Raw genomic sequence first — 21,474 nt, forward strand, 5'->3', positions numbered from 1 at the left:
TGCAATAAAAAATAAGAATTTTGTGGGTTAAATATAAAAAGATTCTGTTGCTTTTTCCTATGTATTCTATATTACTGGGGGAAAAAAATTTAATCAATTTGATCAGTGTTAAGTTTCACATTTTATGGGAAAAGAAGAGAATAAGAATTTATGTAGTCCTACTATGTTCAGGCACTGTGTTAAGTGCTTTTTAGAGCTGTCCTCTCATTGATTTTCCCAATTTATGGGAAAATTCCTATGGAGTTGGTGCTATTAGTGTTTTAGTTGAAGAAACTGAGTCAAACAAAGATTAAAACATACAGCTAGTATGTTTTAGCTAGATTTCCCGACTCCAAGTTTAGCACTCTGTCTAATCTACCCCCAGCTGCCTTAGATGGACTACTCCAAGAAATTCCTAATGAGACACCTCAATATAATATGGAGTTGTCCCTGGGATTTCAGGGACTATGATCATGAAGCACAATCTCTGGCAGGATCAGCCATGCTGGGAAGGCTTCAAATATGACTCAAAGGACAAAGGAGGCCTATTTTCTAACTATCAGCTTTGCTGATCGCTGAAAGGCACTGACTGCCCTGTGAGGTAGGAAGCCTAGTGTTGAAATGTTTTTGGCCACGGTCACTAATAGAATACAGAATAATATGAAATGGCTTTTAGTCCTACAAGGCCCTCTTACTACATCTGCAGGGAAGGTGCCAGAGAGATGGGAAAGGCAGCAGAAGGTACACAGTTGTAAAAATGCCAATAGATTTAGTTTGCCTGGTAATACTTTATAGGTGAAAGTCTTGTCTCTGTCACAGGGGTTTATATTACATTTTATTTTTATATATTATATTATATATTATAATTTTCTTATTATAAACAAAACCAGAAAAAAAAAAAAACAAAGAAGGAAGTTGCAGGAGAAATGGTTTGATTTGGGTTTCCTCATATGCCCCAAATTACACGTGTTATTTCATGTGACATTTGCAGTAATTAAGTAGTTACAAAAAGATCACCATGAAAATTAGTGTGGTTTATGCCTCAACATCATTTGCTAAGGATGAAGTGGTGAAGAAATTCAAGGAAGCACTTGATAAGAGTCTTCAAATAAAAGTAACAGAAAAGGTGGGAAAAAGTAAGGATGAAGAGAAACTATATTGGAAAATGAGGGTTAGGACAAAATAATGAGAGGCACCCAAATGTAAAAATTATATGATTTCTTCAGAAAGGAATTAATGTCCAATAGAACACAATACAGACAATGATCTAGATTCAGAGTTTGAAAGGAGGAAGAAAGAAGGCTAATTTGGAAAATTGTAGAGTATTTTTATGGACTCCATGATTCCCAGAAGAGCAAAAGCCCATCTTTTTTCAGTTTTTGCTGTTTGACAATAGGATTGTGTGACAGAGAGAGCTGGAACACTGTCACTGAAGAATTAAAGATCAGTACCCTATAGTACCTATAGGGAGGTATGGAAGGGTATATGGTGAATATGAATAGGCTGCAGCTTATAACCAACATGCCATTCCAAAGAAGAACAGGAATAAAGGATGTCATCAATGAATTATATGATAGAAAGAGAGGCAGGTTTCATGGGGAGGGAGGGAATTACTAGGCTGTTTGTTTCCCTGGTACCATCATGGCATTAGGAAGAAGTGATGGACACTTACAGAGTCCTGAGCAACTCTCACGTGCTAAGCTTTTAGGAGAACATGTGAAAGTTCCACAAGATCAATAGTCTGTCTTCCTGAAGGAAGCTCCCAAATCAATGAGATCATAGAATTTTTTGAATATAAAATGGGATGATATTTAATTTGCCTGGTATCTTTCATGTTTTAGCTTAAACCTGTATCTTACTCATAGTCAATCTAAGAACACTAATTGGAGTTAAGGAGGTGGACAAGTCAGTCGGACCTGTGGGCCACGAAAATGAAAGACAAAAATAATAGAAGTGAATAAAAGACATTTAAGTTTTTCTAGATCTGTGCCCCTCTTTGCCCCCCTCTCCCTCCCTCCCCCGATTTTATGGCTGAAGAAACAGAAGTTCAGCTACATTAAGTGATTTATCTAAGATTGTTCAACTTTTTAATGTAGAGTTGAGACCAGAGCTTTAGGTTCCCAATACTTGGGTTAGTATTTCTGCCCAGTATACCACTTATTGGGTCCCACAGCAAATAGGCATGTGTGGAAGAAGAGACTCACAAACTGAGTCAAAATATGGGCCCTCCTAAAGCTAGTTATACAATCCAATGGTGTCCCAATGGGCCATGTGCTGTCAGTGTCCAGTTAGATTATTATAGCTGAAAGAGATCTATTAGTCAAGTCCAAGTAATTTATTCTATATCAAGACCCAAGAAACAACATGACTTGCCCAAGTTCACACCTTACCCCTTCTTCCCATCCCAAGATTGCAGTAGATACCTTGACAAAAAGAGGCTCTGTGCCAGTTATGTGAACTCTCCTCAGTATATGACATGTCCCTTTTCCATGTTTTTACCCCAGTTGCTCTCTAGGCCTGAAGTACTTCCTCCTCATCTTTACTTCTTGCGTTCTTCAGTTTCCTTTGACGCTTAGTTTAAATGCCTTCTTCAAGAGTCCTGCCCAGTTCCAAGTGCCTTTCCTCCTTTGAAATTATATTATGATGTATATAATGTCCCCTTCTCTTCCCTAAATGCCCCTGTGAGGGCAGAGCCTATTTAGATTTTGTGTTTCTAACTAGGCACTAAAGAGTATTAGACAGATAGGAAGCACATAATAAATGTTCATTTGAATGAATTGTTCATTTTCCCTGGAGCCAGCTCCATTTAAAGTGAGAAAAGATGGATCTAGTTCTGGTAAGAAACAGTGAATGTCAGATGGACTTTTCCACCACTAGGGGTGTTGTGAGGGTAGAATGAGATAATACATGTAAATACTTTGCAAATCTTAAAATGCTGAGATACTGCTCACCTAATATTATCAGTCAGTCAGCAGTCAACAAACATTTATTAATTAATTACTGTGGGCCAGGTACTAATAAAAAGAATACAAAAAAAAAAGTCTCTCCTTTCAAGAAATCCATATTCAAATGGTGTGCAAACATGTAAATAACTAGGCAATATATAAAAAGCAGATTAAAAATAGCCTCAAAGGGGAAGGCACAAGCAGCTGGGGAGAGGGGAATTGGGGGAAAAAAACTTCATTGCATTGATACTATATAAATCCTTACAGAATTATTGATACAAACTGAGATAGAAATTTCTTTTTTCTTGGATTTTGTTTGTTCTTTTAGCTTTTTGACTTAGTGTACAGAGAAGAGACTCTGCTTAATGTCATTAAAAGTGTTACTCGCAATGGACGATCCATCATCCTGACTGCTGTTCTTGCCCTCATCCTGGTTTACCTGTTCTCCATTGTGGGCTATCTGTTCTTCAAGGATGACTTTATCCTAGAAGTAGATAGATTGCCCAATGAAACCTCACTTCCAGGTCTGTTTTAAATGTTTGTCCTTTTATCTAACCTGAGGGAAGGTGTAGTAAAGAAAAAGGGGGAAGAGAAACAAAAGTACAAATAATGTTATTATATAATTTTTTTCCCAACAAATTTAATGACACATATCTTCTGAACATCTAGAGAATGGGATTTAAAATTAAATCCTTCCCCAGTACTGAACTCACATGTTTCAAATAATTGTGCTGTGTCCAATTTTCCAGAGTTGATTATGATTTTGAACTTTAATTTAGCAGGTTCCCAAAACTCATAGATTTGAGTGACGGTCAAATTCTTTGCCTACATGTACCACAATGTTTGGTGACTAATGGTTTTTTGGGTTTTTTTTTTAAAGATTTCACAGTAGCTTCCAACACAAGAAGTACATACAATGTTTTGACCAACTTTTGTCTACAGTTTTGGTTTCCTCTCTTTAAACTTTAAAATCTTAAAAGATTATTCATCTGTGGGCACATACTCTTATCATACCAGTTGAAACTAACTTCATTTCACCTCTTGACCAATATAAACATTAGAAGTCAGTCATTCTGGAACTAAGATAACTTATATCAATTAATGCTAGGTCCAGAATTTTGATACTTGTTGCTTTAATCAGTGCATGTTTGGTAGTATCTATATGAGAGGTTCTTTAAGATAGAAGAAGCAGGCTAGTGAGTATATTTTTCATGATCTATGCAGAAATCCCCATCCTCTGCTTATGTATTTCATCTAGAGATGGTATTTTCCAAATGAGTATATACATTACAAGTCCTTTAAATTATAGTTCAGTTATATGACTTATCTTTGTAGAGAATTATTTAATGGGATATGAATTAATGACTTTAAACATTTTGTCAAGATACATTCAGATTGTTCACCACCAACTTTGTCTTTACAGACACCAGTGAGAGTTTGGCAGGAGAGTTCCTTTATTCTGATGTGTGTAGATTGGGGGCTGGAGAAAACTGTTCTTCTCCTGTATCCACAGAAGGTAAGCACTTTGAATTTAATAGCTTCTAAATCTCACTTTAAATCTGATTTTTTTTTAAAGAGGCTTTGATACTACATTTAAGACTGTGTAAGATTTATAGGCTCATAGAATGAGAGAGCTAGATGGGATCATAAGGAGTTGTTAGCCCCCCTCCTCCATTTTACATGTAAGGAAATTGAGACCCATATAGGTTCATGTTGGAGCAGATTCTCTGCTTAAAAATGAAACTGCTAGCAAATGTCACAAATGTTAGTAAAGTTTTGTTTTGTTTTGTTTTTTTGCTTTTGGTTTTAGAGGAGAGAACTGAACAAAGGGCAGGAATATTGCATGTGAAAGTATCATGTGATCTATTAATATAGTACCAATAAGAATGAAAATGACCTTTTAATATATTTTAACCTGTAGAGAGTATCATGAATAAGAAGGTCCACATTATATTTACAGATACTTTTACAGCTTATAGGATATAATATATCCCAATTCAAGTTCACAGTAGTCCTGTGAGGTAGGTAAGTAGTGGTATCCTCATTGGACAGATGAGAACACTGGGCTCAGAGGCATAAAGCAGCTTGCCTAAGATTGAGCAGTGAGTCAGTTTTGGGACTGGGACCAGAATCCTATAGATTTCAAAAATATTTTTAGATGTCATCAAAGAAAGGATACCATTGGAACAGAACAGAGGAAGTTACTCGTGGTTAATGTTACAGACATTGAAAATATGAAATGCTGCAATCGATGGTTACATATTTTGAATGGAAGCATTGGGATCTTTTACCCTTGCTTTCTGAATTTATTTTCCTTTCAGGCCTGTCAGCTAGTGAAATGGCATTCAAGAAATATAATCATCAAAATCATGGTATATATTTTCTCACACTTTAAACCTGTTATTACTTGCTATGTTATAGCAGAGCTGACTCCTGCAGAACAAATTGAAGAAGATAAGGAACATACGTGTGAGACATTACTGATGTGTATTGTTACTGTGCTGAGTCATGGACTGAGAAGTGGGGGCGGAGTAGGAGATGTGCTCAGAAAGCCGTCCAAAGAGGTAAATTAATATGGAAGGGGAAGGAAGAGAGACGTGGGTGGGTGATAGTGCACAGTAAATCAGATTAAATGTATACTGAAGAAAATAGGAGGAAGCAAAATAAATGGGGATCAGTGGCCGATTGTGCATCCTTTCTCCATACTGTTCTGGTGTATTGTGGTAGTGTCATGTATGGAAATTTGCAATCTATAAAGGGACAGCATAAAGAGTTGCAACATTTATACCAGTCATCAGATTCATAGGCCTGAGATCCATTTCCCAAAGATCTTGGCTCCCAAAAGCTTGTTTATTCTTGTCAGGTGGTAGTAATGATTTGTAATAGGAATACGTAATAAAAGAAACAGTTGTAGAACTCAAACTGGGCTCATCAATTTTGTAGAAAGTAATAGTTTTCACTTATTTCAGTATCTGGAGGGAAAACTACTAATGGTCACCAGAAGTTTTAGTTTGCACTGAAAGTTGTTGGTAGATATGTCTAGCTTCAGCTTGCTTAAAGGTTTCTTAGTGCCGTTTTGCCATGGAACTGTCAAAACTAAAACGATAAAGCTAATAGTTGGAATTAATTATGACACTTCTTTTTTCCCCAGGAGCCTCTCTTTGCTGCTCGAGTGATTTATGACCTGTTGTTCTTCTTCATGGTGATCATTATTGTCCTTAACCTGATTTTTGGGGTCATCATCGATACCTTTGCCGATCTGAGGAGTGAAAAGCAGAAGAAAGAAGAGATCTTGAAGACCACCTGCTTTATTTGTGGTAGGTCTTGCTGCTCCCCTCAAGCTACCAAGGGAGGGAAGGCCCAGTTCAGCCTGGAGCCACATCCCATCGGGATGGATAGTTTTGGGGAAATCTGAGCTTTAAAAATATGACTGATGATGGGCCCTGGATTTCTTAGTCATGAAATGCTCTGATTATATAATTATTTCTACATCATCTGTCCTCAGAGCAAAGAATATTCTTGGATGAAACCCAGTATCTTTCCCAAGTCACCTTCAGCAGGGTTTTCATCACTATAATCATCAGCAGATCAGTGCTAAGGAGCAAAGACTGAGGGTTCTGCTTTGCATCATGAGCCCCAACTTTGTGGTTGTACTCTTAGCTTGGATCTTCTCTTTTGATGCTCCTACTCTAAACAGATTCAGAGGGAAGAAAACATGCATGTAGTCTAACCTCTAAAAATTTTTTTGAAGAAAATATTCAGACTGTGTGTGTGTGTGTGTGTGTGTGTGTGTGTGTGTGTGTGTGTCTTTTGCTGAAGCAATTGGGATTAAGTGACTTGCCGAGGGTCACACAGTTAGGAAGTGTTAAATGTCTGAGACCACATTTGAACTCAGGTCCTCCTGACTTTAGGGTGGTGCTCTATCCACTGCTCCACCTAACTGCCCCTAATTTTTTTTAACGTAATAGCAAAACAATTATCATTTCACAAAAGAGGTCTTCAAGAAAGGTATGGATCATTCCCTCCTACCATCATATCCTCAGTATTTGTACTGAGGATACAAAAAGAAGCAAAAAGCAACCCCTCAAGGTTGGGGGAGAGGGGGAAACATGTAAACAAATATATACAAAACAAGCTATGTGCAAGATAAGAAGGAAAAAATTAACAAAAAATTGACCTTTAATTACTAAGGGATAGGGAAGGCTTCTAATAAACAAAAGGATTTTTGTTGGGGCTTAAAAGAAGCCAAGGAGATCAGTAAGTAACAAAAGAGAGAGCATTCTAAACATGAGGGATGGGTGGTGGGAGAGATACAGAAGCATAAAGCATGCTTCAAGCTCATAAAGAACTTGGAATTTAATCAGGATGCTATATTTAAATGTATTGTAAGTTAATCTTCTGAGAAATAATCTTGGCTACTAGACTATAAGCTCTCTGAGGCAAGGGCCATATCTTAGAGATATTTTTAATCTCTTCAGTTCCTAGCACAGTGCATTTTACATAGTAGATATTCAAGAAATATTTGAATTAATGAAGTTAAATATGAGATTTGCTCACAACATCTACCAATGGTTTGTCTGCTACAATTAGTATAGCATGAAGTTTTCACTTAATTCTTTTAATTCTTTGATGAGAATGAAATAATGAGAAAGCCACTGATTTGGGAACCAGAGACTCTGAATTCAAATCCTTGGTCTATTATTTCTTTTGTCGTCTGGGACAAAACATGCAATCTCTTTAAACTTTATTAAAAAAAAAAAATGTGATTAAATCAAATGATGTCAAAAGTTCTTTAATCTGCAAAATTTCTGATTTATGTCTGGGGTATCTTTTTAAATCTGCACGATTTTTAAATGCATATACAAATGTATAAATGGGTTCATTAGAAAGCCCAATAGATTCACATTTTAAATGGAATTTATAGGACAAACAGAACTCATTTTGCTGCTAAAGAGAAACCGTGTTCTCGCCTCTTTTAGGATTAGAAAGAGACAAGTTCGATAACAAGACGGTCACTTTTGAAGAGCACATTAAAGAGGAACACAACATGTGGCATTATTTGTGCTTCATTGTCTTGGTCAAGGTGAAGGATTCCACCGAGTACACAGGGCCAGAAAGTTATGTGGCAGAAATGATCAAGGTGAGTACAAAAATGCACTTCAAGGCATATTTGCCTTTTGGCTGCAGCTCTTGAGGCATGCATCTTTAGGTCTGTCTCCCATGAAAGTGGGACACCACTAGAACAGAACCATTTAGTGTGCTAATGTTTGCATTGGGCCTCTAATTAGCCTTTGGGATAGATGTTTTGTTAACAGGTGAGGATCAGGTGAAAAGAGGTGTTTGAATCCCCCATTAATTTTCTCATCAATTGGAAACACTGATATTTTCTTAGAAGAGGAAACAATCATTGTGATTTTTCAGTGAATGAGGCTTTTGCAGAGTGTTGGGGGGATCATAATTTGTTCTGTGGAAGTTGCCAAGTCAGCTGCTCTTTCCTACCTGTGGTCTAAACTTCATTAAGATTCTCAAGAGCAAGGAAGAAGATGGTGAAAGGAGCAGAGACAAGCTATAAAACTTAGGTGGTCTTGGTAGTTTAAACTCATCTGTTTTGAGAAGGGAAGGCGCCATTATTTTTTCAGAGCCCTCCAACTCACTAGCTTCCCCTCCAGGTAATGGAGACTCATACATGCTGATTGATAATACATTATCCTAAGTGATCCCTACCTCCCCTCCCCCTTTTTTTAAGTTGTGATTGTAAAATATTATATATAAATAAGCTCAAATCTTATATGTATATAAGTCTTGGTTATAGGTGGCAGGCTTTCAGTTCAAATTCATTTGCTGCCTGGCTGTATATTGGCAATAGATGTGGAACACTCCTGTGATAAATGCTGCAGAGAGCTTATTCTAGCCCAAGAAGAACAAGATTTCAGTGCTTGTCCATGAGTAGCTTACAATCTGGCTTAGGAAATGGAGTGTACAAGTTATTTTTAAAAAATCATTATGCTTCAAAGTATATACTAACAGTCCAGGTTATTATAACATAAACTGAATGTTAAGTGTAGAGGAAAAAAGTAAAACTTTTGGGTGCTCTTAAATCAGGCAGCCAGGTGCGACAGCGGATGGAATGCCAGGTCTGGAGTCAGGAGAAACTGATGTTCTCCTGTGGCCTCAGATATTTACTAGGTGTGTGAACTTGAGCAAGTTACTTAACTCAGTTTGCCTCAGTTTCCTAATATGGAGAAGGAAATGGCAAACCATTCTAGTATCTTTGCCAAGAAAACCACAAATGGGATTACATAGAGTCAGACACGACTGAAAAATAACTGAACAACAGCAACAAGTCCTAAATCAGGAAAGGATTCCTGAAAATGGCTTTGAGCATGGTTCAAAAGAAGGAAGAGAACAGAGAACACAAAGGCATAGGATGAATGGCAAGCAGATTAGTTTGGTTAATTTAGGGAATCTCAGTTGGGCAGAAAGAAGTTGATCGAGGGCAACCAAGTGAAGACTTCGAAGATCAGGAGGTAATGGGAAACCACTGTATGTTTTTAAACATAAGCAATGCCAGTGATTTGTAAAACAGATGATTTGACCCATAGTCCTAGGAAGCATTAAAGTCAAAAAAACAAGTATAAATTGTAGTGTATCTATACTTATTCTTAGTGGTATGTATCAAGAAATATGAAGCATGGTCCCTGTCCTTGAGGAGTTTATAGTTTTGTTGGAGAGTTAAAACAAATTGGAAAGGATTAGTAGTAGATAATAATTGTTTAAATATGTAGTAAGCTAAATGATTTAGAGACTTATTGAAAAGTGGTCTATAAAACAATGAGAATTGACTTTGAAATATGGAATTACCTCAGCTACTGCATAAAATTGGCTGGTTATTTGACCAAAACTATTGGGAAGTCAATCTGACAGAAATTAGATTTAGAACAACACATTATACTGCATATAGAGAGAAATTCTAAATATATGAATTGTCATATCATAAACATATCATAAATAAATTAAAGGAACAAGGGAAAAAATGCCTTTTATACCTATAGACAAGTGACCAGACAAAGGATAGGGAGAATTACAAAGAATGAAACATATATTTTAATTGTAAATTTAAAATCTTTTGCACAAATCAATACAGCTTAAATTAGAAGAGAAACAATTATCTGGGGGGAGGAGAATTTTTACATTAAGCTTCTCTGATAAAATTCTCCTTTCCAGGACATAAGGAAGTGACTGAAATTATTAAATATAAGAGTCATTCCCTAACTAATAAATAACCAAAGAATATGAATGAGTAGTTTTCAAAGGGAAAAAAAAAAAAACCAACTGCCACATGAAAAAAAAAGCCTCTACAAACCACTAATAATTAGAGCCATGCACAATGCACATTAAAGCAATTCCTAGGCTCAACCTCAAAATCATACCCATCAGATTGGCAGAGATGACAAAAAAGGAAAATTATATATGTTGGAAAAGCTACAGGAAAGCAGACTCATTAATGCACTGCTAATGCAGCTATAAACTGATCCAATTGTTCTAGAAAACAATTTAGAACTGTGCTGCAAAAGTTATTAAATAGTACATATCTTTAGATCCACTGATATTACCATAAGGCCTATATCCAAAGAGATCCATGAATTAGGAAAAAATAATATGTGCAAACAAGATTTATGGCAACTCTTTTTATAGTGGCAAATATCTGGAAGATAAAGAAGTACCCATCTACTGCTGAAAGACTGAACAGATTATATGAATGTCATGAAGATTTTTATAATGTAAGAAATGACCAAAAGAGATGTTTCAGAGAAATGTGGGAAAATTTGTGTGAAGTGAACAGAATCAAGAGAACGATTTGTACAATGACAGCAGCATTGTAAAAAAGAAATAACTTGAGAAGATGGAAGGCATATAGGTAGATATTCACATGGTAGATTTGTAACAAACACAGATCAAGTAGCAGAGCAATTGGCCAGGAGGCTATTGATAAGTAGGGGAGATGACAAAAGGGTCTTCCAGCTGACTCCAAGTCTAGCCTGAGTTCCCTTTGCCTTTGATATAAGGGTGGGAATGTGTGAGTATAGATATATATAATACACTTTTTCATACATATACATATATGAAAAGAACTTTTCTTAACAGACAGTAAAGACTAATGAGAAACCAAGGATTCCTCTTTCATGAGCTATAATAGACCAAGATGCACATAATACATTTATACATAATACATAGATTATATATATATATAACAAATATATATACGTGTATATGTATAATATATATGTGTGTATTTATTTGTTATATATAATACATATACATGCATATGTATAATATACATATAAGTGTATATTATATGTTATATAAAAACATGTATAATATATATACATGTATATGCATAATGCAAATATAAATGTGTGTCTTTGTTATGTTATGTATAACAAATACATCTACATGTATATGTACAATACACATAAATGTGTGTTTTATGTTATATATAACAAATAGATATACATGTATGTATACAATACACATAAATGTGTGTGTTTGTTATATATTATATGTATAATCTATATATTACATATAAATGCATTATGTGCATCTTGATCTATTATAGCACATGAAAGAGGAGTCCTTGGTTTCTCATTAGTCTTTACAGTCTGTTAGGAAAAGTTCTTTTTATTTTCCTCTCAAAGACAGTATTCACCTCCAGTGTCTCAGTCTACAAATCTTCGGGAGGTTGATTGTAAGGTTAAGTGCTAGCCGTGTTAGTTTGGGGTCACTGAAACCTCTGGCCCAGCGCCGGGTTTCTGCCTCAGTAATGAGGACTTACAGGAGTCTCATGAGCTATCACCTGATAGGGGATTAGCGGCCTGAGAGCACCCTCACTACCCCTGCCTCCACAAAGACTCGAATGGACGGCACTGTGCTCAAAGCCCGCTACACTGGCAGTGCTTTGAGAAAGCCAGCCTCTGGCTAATTTTGCTTTACCCTCCCTGCCATTCTTTGGCTGAACAAATCTAAAATTATGGCATCAGAAAGCTCGTAAACATGAATTTAAGAAGCTGTGTGTTGTGCAGGAGATGAGGGCTACGAAGGGAAGCTGAAGTGTAGTGGGTTTTTCAACGCTGGATTTCAGCACAAAGTATCTTTAACAGGTCATGGAAAGCCCAAGCGTACCACCCAACTCAGGTGGAGGCTGCTCCTAGTGCCAGCCTGGTCATTGGGAAGGGAAGTAAAGGAAGCCGGTTCAGGGACGATGGAACCGAGCCCCAGCTCCCTGGAGTCATTTCAGGGCTGTTCAGGCTTAGTCACCAGTTGCTGGGGGGGTAAGGGTGTGGAGAGCAGTTTTCAGTGGCAGAAAAACTAAGAGCTCTACCCCATAAACCTTTGGAAATGGTTGAACAAACTGGCTATCTGCCACACACACCCCCAGAGAAAAGTCATCTAACCTTTCAGAAAGCCCCTTCTACCCCCAACCAGAACAGGATTATTTTGATGTTGGTTTGGTGCCAAAAAGTGGGCAAATGAGTGATCCCAAGGATGGGAGGGAGATCTGTCTGTGAAAGAACTGCTGTTATTACAGGCTCGCCATTAGCATCCCGAGCTCTGCTCTTTAATAAAAATGGTTCCCATAAGCTCTGAGAGCCACTTCACAGGGACTGACTGACCTCTTACCTCTCTACTGAAAGTGACTTTTAAGGCCGAGTGCTAGGAAGTGCCCCATCCTGTGCCGGCCTACTTCTGTCTGGTGATTAATAGGATTGTTATAAAGACTGGAGTCCAGATGCCCCTGAATATATGAGAATATCTGTGTCTGCCAGACCAGTTCTGCATGAGAAAAATCATCCACTTAATGGACTGACATCATAGTTATGAATTCTTTGTTGTAGTGGAGATGCAAGGTTACCCTAAGCAAACATACCACCCTTGTAGGACCAGAGATGCTTGACCTTCTGGAGGGTTGAGCCCTTCAGCAATCTGATGAAGCTTGCAGACCCCTTCTCACAAGAAAGTGCTTAAACACGTAAAATAAAACATAGGCTTACCAAGAAAACCAGTTCTGTTGAAATATAATTATCAATTTTATTTTATTTTATTTTGAGTTCCAAAAGTTAGAGAACCAAAAGTTCTTTGATTGAGTCCAAATCCAGTAAACCAAGCTTCTTCCTTTCCAGGCTTCTTTACCAATTTTTTTTTCTTACGTTGAGAATTCCTATAAGATATGAAACCACCATTGCCGTGTTGTAAGTTTGCAACCTTTCTTTGCTGATTGGCTCATGGTATGCTGTGTTCCATTTGGCGCAGTTGTATCCTGGAAGGGGTCGGTACCGATGGAAACTTCAGAGGTTAATAGTGCTAGAAAAGCTCCTACTACTTCCTGGGGGACGAAGAGAACTCTCACTTCCAGAGAGAAGAGGCATTGGAAGGAATTGGGTATTGTGGCAAGGCTGGCAGCTCCATTGCTCAGAATCTTGAGAATTTCTTGTACTTGTTCAGCGCTCTCCTCCTCTGGACTGTCTCTCCCTCTCTACCCTGAGGGCACTGGAGCTGCCAGCTCTGGGTTCAATGCCCAGAGTCCTGTGGAACTCTAGTATTTTATATAATAATGAGAGCACTTAGATGGCTCTTCAAGGATTGCAAAATGCTTTATATACATTATACCTTTTTCATCTGATCCTCACAACAATTTTGGTAGTGGATACTCAATCATTATCCTTATTTTACAGAGAAGGAATATGAAACAGAGAGGGTAAGGAATTCCCAGAATCACATATATAAGTGTTTGAGGCAGGATTTGAAGGCAGGTCTTCAGACCTGAGGTCAGTCCACTCCCCCCAATTCTCTTGCTGCCTCCAGGATATAATGTATAGTCACACAGAAAAGGGATAGGGAGCCAGGCCTAGAAGTGAACAGGTAGGCTGATCACCTTTGGGAAATTGCAATTTGAAGAATGATACTTCCCTTCCCTCAGCTTCTTAAGGCAGATCTGTATTCTTTCTGGTGATGAGGGATGACTCCAAGTCATATCATTCTATGTTAAATTAGTCTCAAAAGGGTGGAAGTTGGAGGTCACCCAAAGAGAGAAAGTGAAATGGGTGACAAAAAAGGAATTATGTGAAAGAAGTCATCAAGGAGGATCATTGGAGAAATCAACAGTGGCAGGAAAAAATCATGCCATAGTCGTGTGGCGAATGCAAGGGATGCCCAATAAACAGCCTCCATGCTCCACTGGTATCTATGAAGGGTCAGGAAAATTCCAGGAAGGTCTCCAGCAGGGGTTGGATCTCCTGTAGTGGATTGACAGGAGGACAGGGAGGAATCTCAGGGTAATCCAATATGAATAGGTTACAGTTTGCATCATTGGAGAGAATACTCATACAGTGAGATGAGAGATCCATTGGTGTATAGATCATATAGTATAGCCAACCAGCAAGTGGAGTGTGAAAAAGAACAGTGGCAGGAAATGTTGCTATTTCTGTTTTCATGGCTATTCTAGAACATGCTACTCTGGATTATCCTCTTCCAAAGGCACGACCCACCTTGACCAACTGTTGGAATCCCTAGATCAATGGCAATTTAGAAATTCCCTCAGCAGAAAAATGGATATAATTGTGATCGTTCCATCAATTAAATGCAACATATATTTTATTAAATACCTGCTATATGCAAGATTTTGCAGATGTAAATAAACTTTATGGCAGGGAGGCTTTGTCAGACTAACAGATGGGTCATAAGGGAAGGGAAATAAGCATTTATTAAGCTCCTACTATGTGACAAGCGCTGCACTAAATGAACTGCCTTACAAGGATCATCACATTTGATCCTGACAACAACCATGGGAGATAGATACTATTATTATCCCCACTTCATGTTTAAAGAAACTAAGGCAGATGTCATACAGCTAGTAAATATATGAGAACAAAATTAAGCTCAAGTCTTCTTGATTTCAGGTCCAATATTCTACTCTTTGGGCCACCTAGATAGAATGAAGCAGATAAAGAAATAATTATGATGGAAAATAGAGATTAGGGCAAGAGTGATGAAGGGGGAGAGAGAGGTGATTTTTATCCATGAGAAGAGGTAGACTGGGCCTTCAAGGAAAATTTGGGGAGGAGTTGAGTCGAGGTGAGGATGATGATGGCAAGCTCCAGATCCAGCACAGGGGCCAAGAACAGGGAGGTAGAGAAGGTCAGCACAGTAGTGTGAGTTGGAAATGAGTTCTGTTTGGCTAGCAGGTCAAGTGCACAAAGGGTAGTATATATAATAGGGCTCAAAAGGGGAAGAATTTTTTGAAAGGCAAAGTTCCTTTCACCAGCTCTTTTTAGTATCCAGGTCACCGCTCCCTTTCAAAGCAGAAATGGCTTTGATAGTTACCATGACATTATGTGTTGAGGAACCTGATTACCTTGCGGGTAGATACTGTACAGCTTCTTTGGTTTTTCCCCCCTTCCAAAAGGTCTAGAAGTGTGAATTTGACCAGTCAGGATAGGGACATATCCTTTTGAGAGTTTGCAGTGGATCATCCCATTGCCATGGAAGCACATCCATCCAAAGCTTTGTCCTGTGAAGAAAGAAAATTGCACTTTGTGTGTGGCACCTTGTGACAGAATAATGACTTCTTACAATTCTCTGTGAGCAGAAGCTGGAAAAGGCCTCTCCCAACAAATGTCGCTATTTGGATGCCTTTCAGTGAACTGTCTTAGAACAAACTTAAGTATATATATATATAAAACTTTTCATTAACTTTAAACATTTACTTTTTTAAATAATTCAGGTACCAAAACTTTTTACCTCCCAAATGGGTAAAAACTAATTAACAGAACTAGAAGGCCCCTCAAAGCAATAGGTAGACTCCTTTTGGTAGATTTATGGGAAGACAGGGACAAGATTTACTGAGGCTGATGGTATGGATGGCCTGCAGTCTTCATCTTGGAACCATTTTCTAAATAATAATAAAAAATAAATATGTCATATATAAGTTTTATATCATTTAATAAGATTGTAGGTCCATTGCCATAACTAATGCTAACTGTTAAAGTGCTGTGAGAATGATTTCAGAAAGTCATGCTCCACTATGTTTTACGTTCATCTCAGAATAGGCTAATTATATAATAGCCTGAAGCAATTATTTTAACTTTTTTCATTTTCTTATTTTATTTTTAAATGGGCTTTTTTGTTTTATTTTTATTATCACCTTCATTTATAACTATATTTCTCCCCCTACCATATCTAATGAGTCATTCCTTGTAGCAAAAGTGAACTACAAAGAAAATAAACCTGTTCAACCTTAGCAGTCAACTAAATCTGACAGCAGATGGAATGGTCCACACCCCTAATCCTCCACCCCTCAAAAAAAGGCAGGAAAGTACATCTTCTCAAATATTTCCAAGTCACCTGTAATAGCACTGTAGCCTTAAGATCAACTCTATGAAGTTTAACAGGAACTCCATCCATGAAGTTTCTCCATATTTAAGTGACAGCCTATTAGGCAAATACAGGAGATAAGCCAGTCCTCAATTACACATTCCCTTAGTAAGCCAGAAGCTCAAGGAACTCAGATGGTGAATAATAAAAGCTGACTCTTAGACACAACTTTGCATTTAAAAAAAAAAAATTGACTACCTCTTAGTAATCTTGGGAAGTATTTTGAAAAAGTATTACTATCACTTTTTAATAGAGAAACAAACTGAGACCCTAAATTGTTATACAGTTTACATGTGCCAGGTCCTGAACTTCAGACCCAAAAGCTCAAGTTTTGGACTGTTGGATCCAATATTCTTATCACAATTGCAGAGTTTTCTGTTTTTGAGAAAGAAAGAATAAAAACTGAAATTTAACATCATCATTTATTAATTTAATATGGATTCCAGCCTTCTATTTGCTCTGAGATTCTGATTCACATTTGCTAATGCTTTGGTTTTTAGAGGAATTCTTCTTGGGGGTTTGGGGGACCTGGATATTGAAAGACAGTTTGATACAATGTTTTTCATTCATTTTTCAGTGGAAGGTCTTAACCTCCCAAGCTATTAATGACCCAAAGGGTCCATTTTTCTTCCTAGAAACCTTTCTCCTTTCCTCCAGTATAGTAAATTAATTATCTCTCGCTCTTGTCCTAGCTTAATGTAATTCATGTGGCAGTAGCTCATTTGCAGTGCTCCTTCCCCAAGTTAGCTTGAATTTCCAAGAATACATCAAAACTGTATAAGACAGGAGGGTATGGAGTGCTCGGAGATGGCATATAGGAAACATGACTTGTGCCCATAAAGAAATCAGATAGGGCAAACCAAACAGACATAGGCGTGCACCGAGGCACACGTGTGCACACTGAGAACCTTTGTGGTTGCAGTAAGCCTGTTGACTTTGGTCTTCTGGTCACATCTGGTTTCCCAGACTCAGGCTGGCAAATCTCCCAGGCTCCTGTTCCTCCCTGGCTTTTTCACCTCCTCAGCAGTGCTGGGTTAGCCATTGCAAGAAAAGCAGCAACTCCCCAAAAGGGAGGGGAAGGACGGCTGCGGGTGGAGGGTGTGGGTGGTTGAAGGAATCTCTGGAGAGAGATTCACTGTCTAATCCAGAAGTGACCATAAATCAGCAAGAAAGAAGCTTAATGTATTCGATGGATTTTAATTCTCAGAGTTACTGCCAGAGTTGCTACTCATGTGCAATTGCAGATGTTCATTCAGACGACCCAAGTTTCACAAAGACCAGGGACTGGCCCTGCCAGAGTGTTTTCTGGGAAGCACATTAGTTATAAGTCTTAAACACTTGATAGCTGAATTGTTCTTGCCTTCTTCTCCAACAGAACTTAATGGTCAACTTGAATTACTTGATAGTTCCCTGGAAAAATCAGGTGACAGGAGTGGATGTCCTAAGCAAATGAAAGGGGAAGGATGGATTCACTTAAACCACAACCAGACATCGACTCCCACACCCAGATGACTAATCTGAATTGGGTACAACTCCCTAATAATTAAAACATTAGAATGGCTGATCTGTGACCCTTCCAAGCCAGTGTAGCTTTTTCTCACAGAATGGCCTTTCTCTGAGATATTGCTGTGGCTGCTTTGAGCGCCTACCTTCCTTAGCAGTTCCCCTCAATGGGGACTTTATTCATGATATATTGAATTCTCTTAGCTCAGAAAAGTACAGTGTTCTACAAGTAAAATGAAAGCAGTTGTCTTTCAAAGGCAAAAATAATGTAAGGAAGGAGGGGATGCAAGGCTCAAGTGCAGCATCTGGTCCTTGTACAATCAGGATAGTTCTGAGTGTGCAAGAATACACATTCAGGCAATCCTAGGCAATATGCATAGAGTAATCGCATACAGTCGACCACACTGGCAGTGACTGGACTTTAGTCTTGAAAGAAACTCAAGAGGGAGGGATGGAGGGAGGGAGTGTGAGCGTATTTTAGCATCTAACCAAGTAAATGGGAAGGAACAGCTAAGAGAAATAGAAAGCACTGGACAAAGGGACCGAGGCATGTGTGAATATTTGCAGGGCTGTACCGTGGAAGAAGGATTCAATTTTTTTCTTCTTGGCCCTAGAGAAGACAAAAAGGAGAATCATAGGACAAAGAGGCGGAGGGTTTCCATCACAGATTTAGAGCTCGAAAAGACTTTAGAGGCCATCGAATCAGGGAGGTGCTGGTAAATATTTAACAGCCAGTTCTACAAACAAACAAAAAACGGGAGCACAACACACTTTTACATTTACTTGGCATTTTCAACATTCTCTCTACCACTTTCTTAAGCCTAGGAGATCAACAAAACAATAAATCAAACCCAATTTGTAGCATTTGCCAATTTCTGAGGTGTAAATGCTCCCATTGAAAGTTTAACAATCAGTTCTCACAAGCTGGTACAAGCTGGCTCCAGCACATACCTGGTCCAACCCTTTCATGTTACAGATGAGGAAACTAAGATCCAGACAGTTTCAGTAAGTGACTTGCCTAAGGACATACTGTCTCTGAGGCAGGATTTGAACTCGGGTCAACAAGCCTAGAATCCTTCCACCAGGCCACTCAGCCATTTTCTGTGTAAGGAAAAAAAAATACTTGAGCTCTTCAGCAGAGATGAAAAGGCCAGAGGTGAAGGTGAGATTAGCTGAGGTGGTAGAAACAAGCGCTGGTGTCTGGTGGGATAGAAAGCAGGCCCCTGGAGATTGGGCTTGAGAGAACTATTCAAAGAGCAGCAGAATGCCCAGAGAACAGGAGAGTTATGTGAAGGAAGTGTTCATTTCATGAGGATCCCTGCCTCCCCACCAAAAATGGGGATCGACCCGATGGGAAGTGTTCAGGGAAGATCTGTGCCCCAGCACAAGGACATGTGTTTGATTTCAGGAGGTCCCAGACGCAAAGTCCTGAGAGCTGTCCTTGGCTGTTGGGTGAGGGGAAAGAGAATCCCAGCAGCAGGCAAAGGATCCAGGAAATTGCCAACTGCTGGGCTTGTGGGCAGATGTGGAATGGGGTTGAAACTTCCAGCCTGGAATTCTCCAATGATCTAGGAAGGAGCCAGGGAGTGCCCTGAGTGAGATCCCTGAGGAGCTGCTGTTGGACAGCTTGAGATCTGGGTTCATTTTCCCTCTAAGAACCCCTCACTGAATGTGAGAATGTGGCTTATGCTTCCACAGAGCCCCGCGTCCCAGAAAGATTTCCGCAGCAAGATGGCCCCACAGCTGAGTTCATATCTGGGAAGGAGAGATCTGGCTTCGGCTCCTTGGCTGCCTTGGGGTGGAGAGCACGGGAACAAGCTCTCAGAGGGGGCACAGCTGAAGCTTCCCCACCCATATTTAGAAACCGCTCTGGAAGCTATGATGTCATTGCCTATATTGAAAGCCTTCCCTTCTCCCCTCTCCCATGGGTTCCCCGCTCTTCCTCCTCAGCCTCCCCCCCCCCATCCTCACCCACAGGGAAGGCTGCCAGGCATTTGTTGTCCACGGGTGACGCCCATCAGCTGCCCTGGCAGAACCCATGTGCAAGAATGGGGTATTTTGGTGAGTCAGGTGCATGGAGAAACATATGCCAGGGAAGGAGGCGGGAATGGGAAGAGAAAATCCAGGGAAAGACCAGATTAACTTTGATCTCTGCCCCTCACTAGCCGTGTGGTCCGAGACAAATGGTTTCACTTCTTGGGAGACTCCATTTCATCCTAAGTAACTTATCCGTGCTGCCCACCTGGCAGACTTAGCAACGACAACGAGGAGGAAATGAGATCTGAGGGAAGAGTTCTGGATTTGGAACCATTCTCAAGCCAGTGACATGATAGGGTGACCCTGGACAGGTCACAAACCCTTGGATCTTATCTAGAAAATGAGAGAGCTAAGATTAACAAACTTCTGAGGTCTCTGCTATCCAGAGGTCTTTGGCTCTATAAGTCTCAGGGAATTAACTGAGAATGAAGTTGGGTTATGTTATTCTCTGTTCATTAACTCTACTGCCAGCCTGAAAATGCCTTCCACTGGAGCTATCACTAACCTCCTTTGCAATCTGTAATATTCAAAACTTTGTCAAATGGATTCACTTAAAGATTATCTATAAGCATATGTATACTTACATATCATAGGTGTGTGAGCATGTGCATGCATAAGAACATATGTTAGAATGACCAAAGAACATTTTTAAGATGAATTTTTAATTCCAATATCAACCCTTTAAATTCAGAGTATAAGTAACACAAGTTACAATGTCTTCCCTGCGTAAGACATGAAATGCTAGACAACTAAGTCCTCAATTCAGCCCGGTTCTTCCTACTTCCAAAAAGTCTGCGTTGCCTTCAGAGCCTCTGTGGTTGGGCTGGGGTCAGTGCTGCAATCACAGCTGCCCCGGTAGAGGTATCGGCGCAGGCCTTGCTACTTGGTAACTTGGGGTAATTTACCACCTTTTTGCGCCTATGGACTGATTCATCTTTTTTTAAATAGCTTTTTATATACAAAACATATGCAAGGGTAATTTTTCAACATTGACCCTTGCAAAAACTTCTGTTTCAACTTTTCCCCTCCTTCCCTCCGCCCCCTCCCCTAGATGGCAGGTACTGACTCATCTTTAAAGTCAGCAGATTTAATTAACTGATCATCATGTGTGCCCAGCACATTTTATCAGGCAGTTCTCCAGGTAATTTTTCTTTCTCCTTTATTGAATACTCAGTCATAAAGGACATAATTTTTATTCATCAAACAAACTGAACTTACAATTAAACTTAATTTTAAAATTAAAAATAAAACTTTACTTAAAGGATAAACTTTGTGGTTCCCTCTGTGGAAGGCCTTATCGGAGAAACTGACTTCAAAATTCTTTTTACAATTATGATTGCTAACTGTATTTCCCCTCATTTATTCTATTCTCTCTCTCCTTTTACCCTGTCCATCCTCATAAATGTTTTGCTACTGACCATTCCATCCCTCAATATGCCCCCTCTTTTATCACCCTCTTCTTTCCCTTTCCCATTCCCCTCATATTTTCTTGCAGGATAAGATAGATTTCTATAACCATATTGAGTATGTATGCTATTTCCTCTTTCAGCCAATTCTGGTGAGAGTAAGGTTCATTTGCTCC

The 21,474-nt window shown here is 38.9% G+C and overlaps 1 protein-coding gene and 1 long non-coding RNA gene across 11 annotated transcripts in view; one reads left to right on the forward strand and one right to left on the reverse strand.

The window, feature by feature from the left end:
- The window catches only part of ITPR1 (inositol 1,4,5-trisphosphate receptor type 1), a 390,069-nt gene that overhangs the window by 340,595 nt on the left and 28,000 nt on the right, over positions 1-21,474 (forward strand). For 5 of the 10 annotated variants that reach the window (XM_051981182.1, XM_051981197.1, XM_051981222.1 and 2 more), the window contains 5 exons: positions 3,253-3,448; positions 4,348-4,440; positions 5,346-5,488; positions 6,076-6,241; positions 7,904-8,064. In XM_051981182.1, the coding sequence (XP_051837142.1) occupies positions 3,253-3,448; positions 4,348-4,440; positions 5,346-5,488; positions 6,076-6,241; positions 7,904-8,064 (759 nt within the window). The remainder of the gene's footprint in view (positions 1-3,252; positions 3,449-4,347; positions 4,441-5,345; positions 5,489-6,075; positions 6,242-7,903; positions 8,065-21,474) is intronic. The other 5 variants (XM_051981188.1, XM_051981207.1, XM_051981237.1 and 2 more) reach the window with 1 other exon arrangement.
- On the reverse strand, positions 12,986-15,816 carry LOC127551503 (uncharacterized). The gene is made up of 2 exons (XR_007951112.1): positions 15,334-15,816; positions 12,986-14,215 (listed from the first exon to the last, which is right to left on the reverse strand). It is a non-coding gene; the product is annotated as an uncharacterized LOC127551503 (long non-coding RNA).

The sequence above is a fragment of the Antechinus flavipes genome, chromosome 1 (genome assembly GCF_016432865.1).
Source record: "Antechinus flavipes isolate AdamAnt ecotype Samford, QLD, Australia chromosome 1, AdamAnt_v2, whole genome shotgun sequence".
NCBI classification, from domain to species: domain Eukaryota; kingdom Metazoa; phylum Chordata; class Mammalia; order Dasyuromorphia; family Dasyuridae; genus Antechinus; species Antechinus flavipes.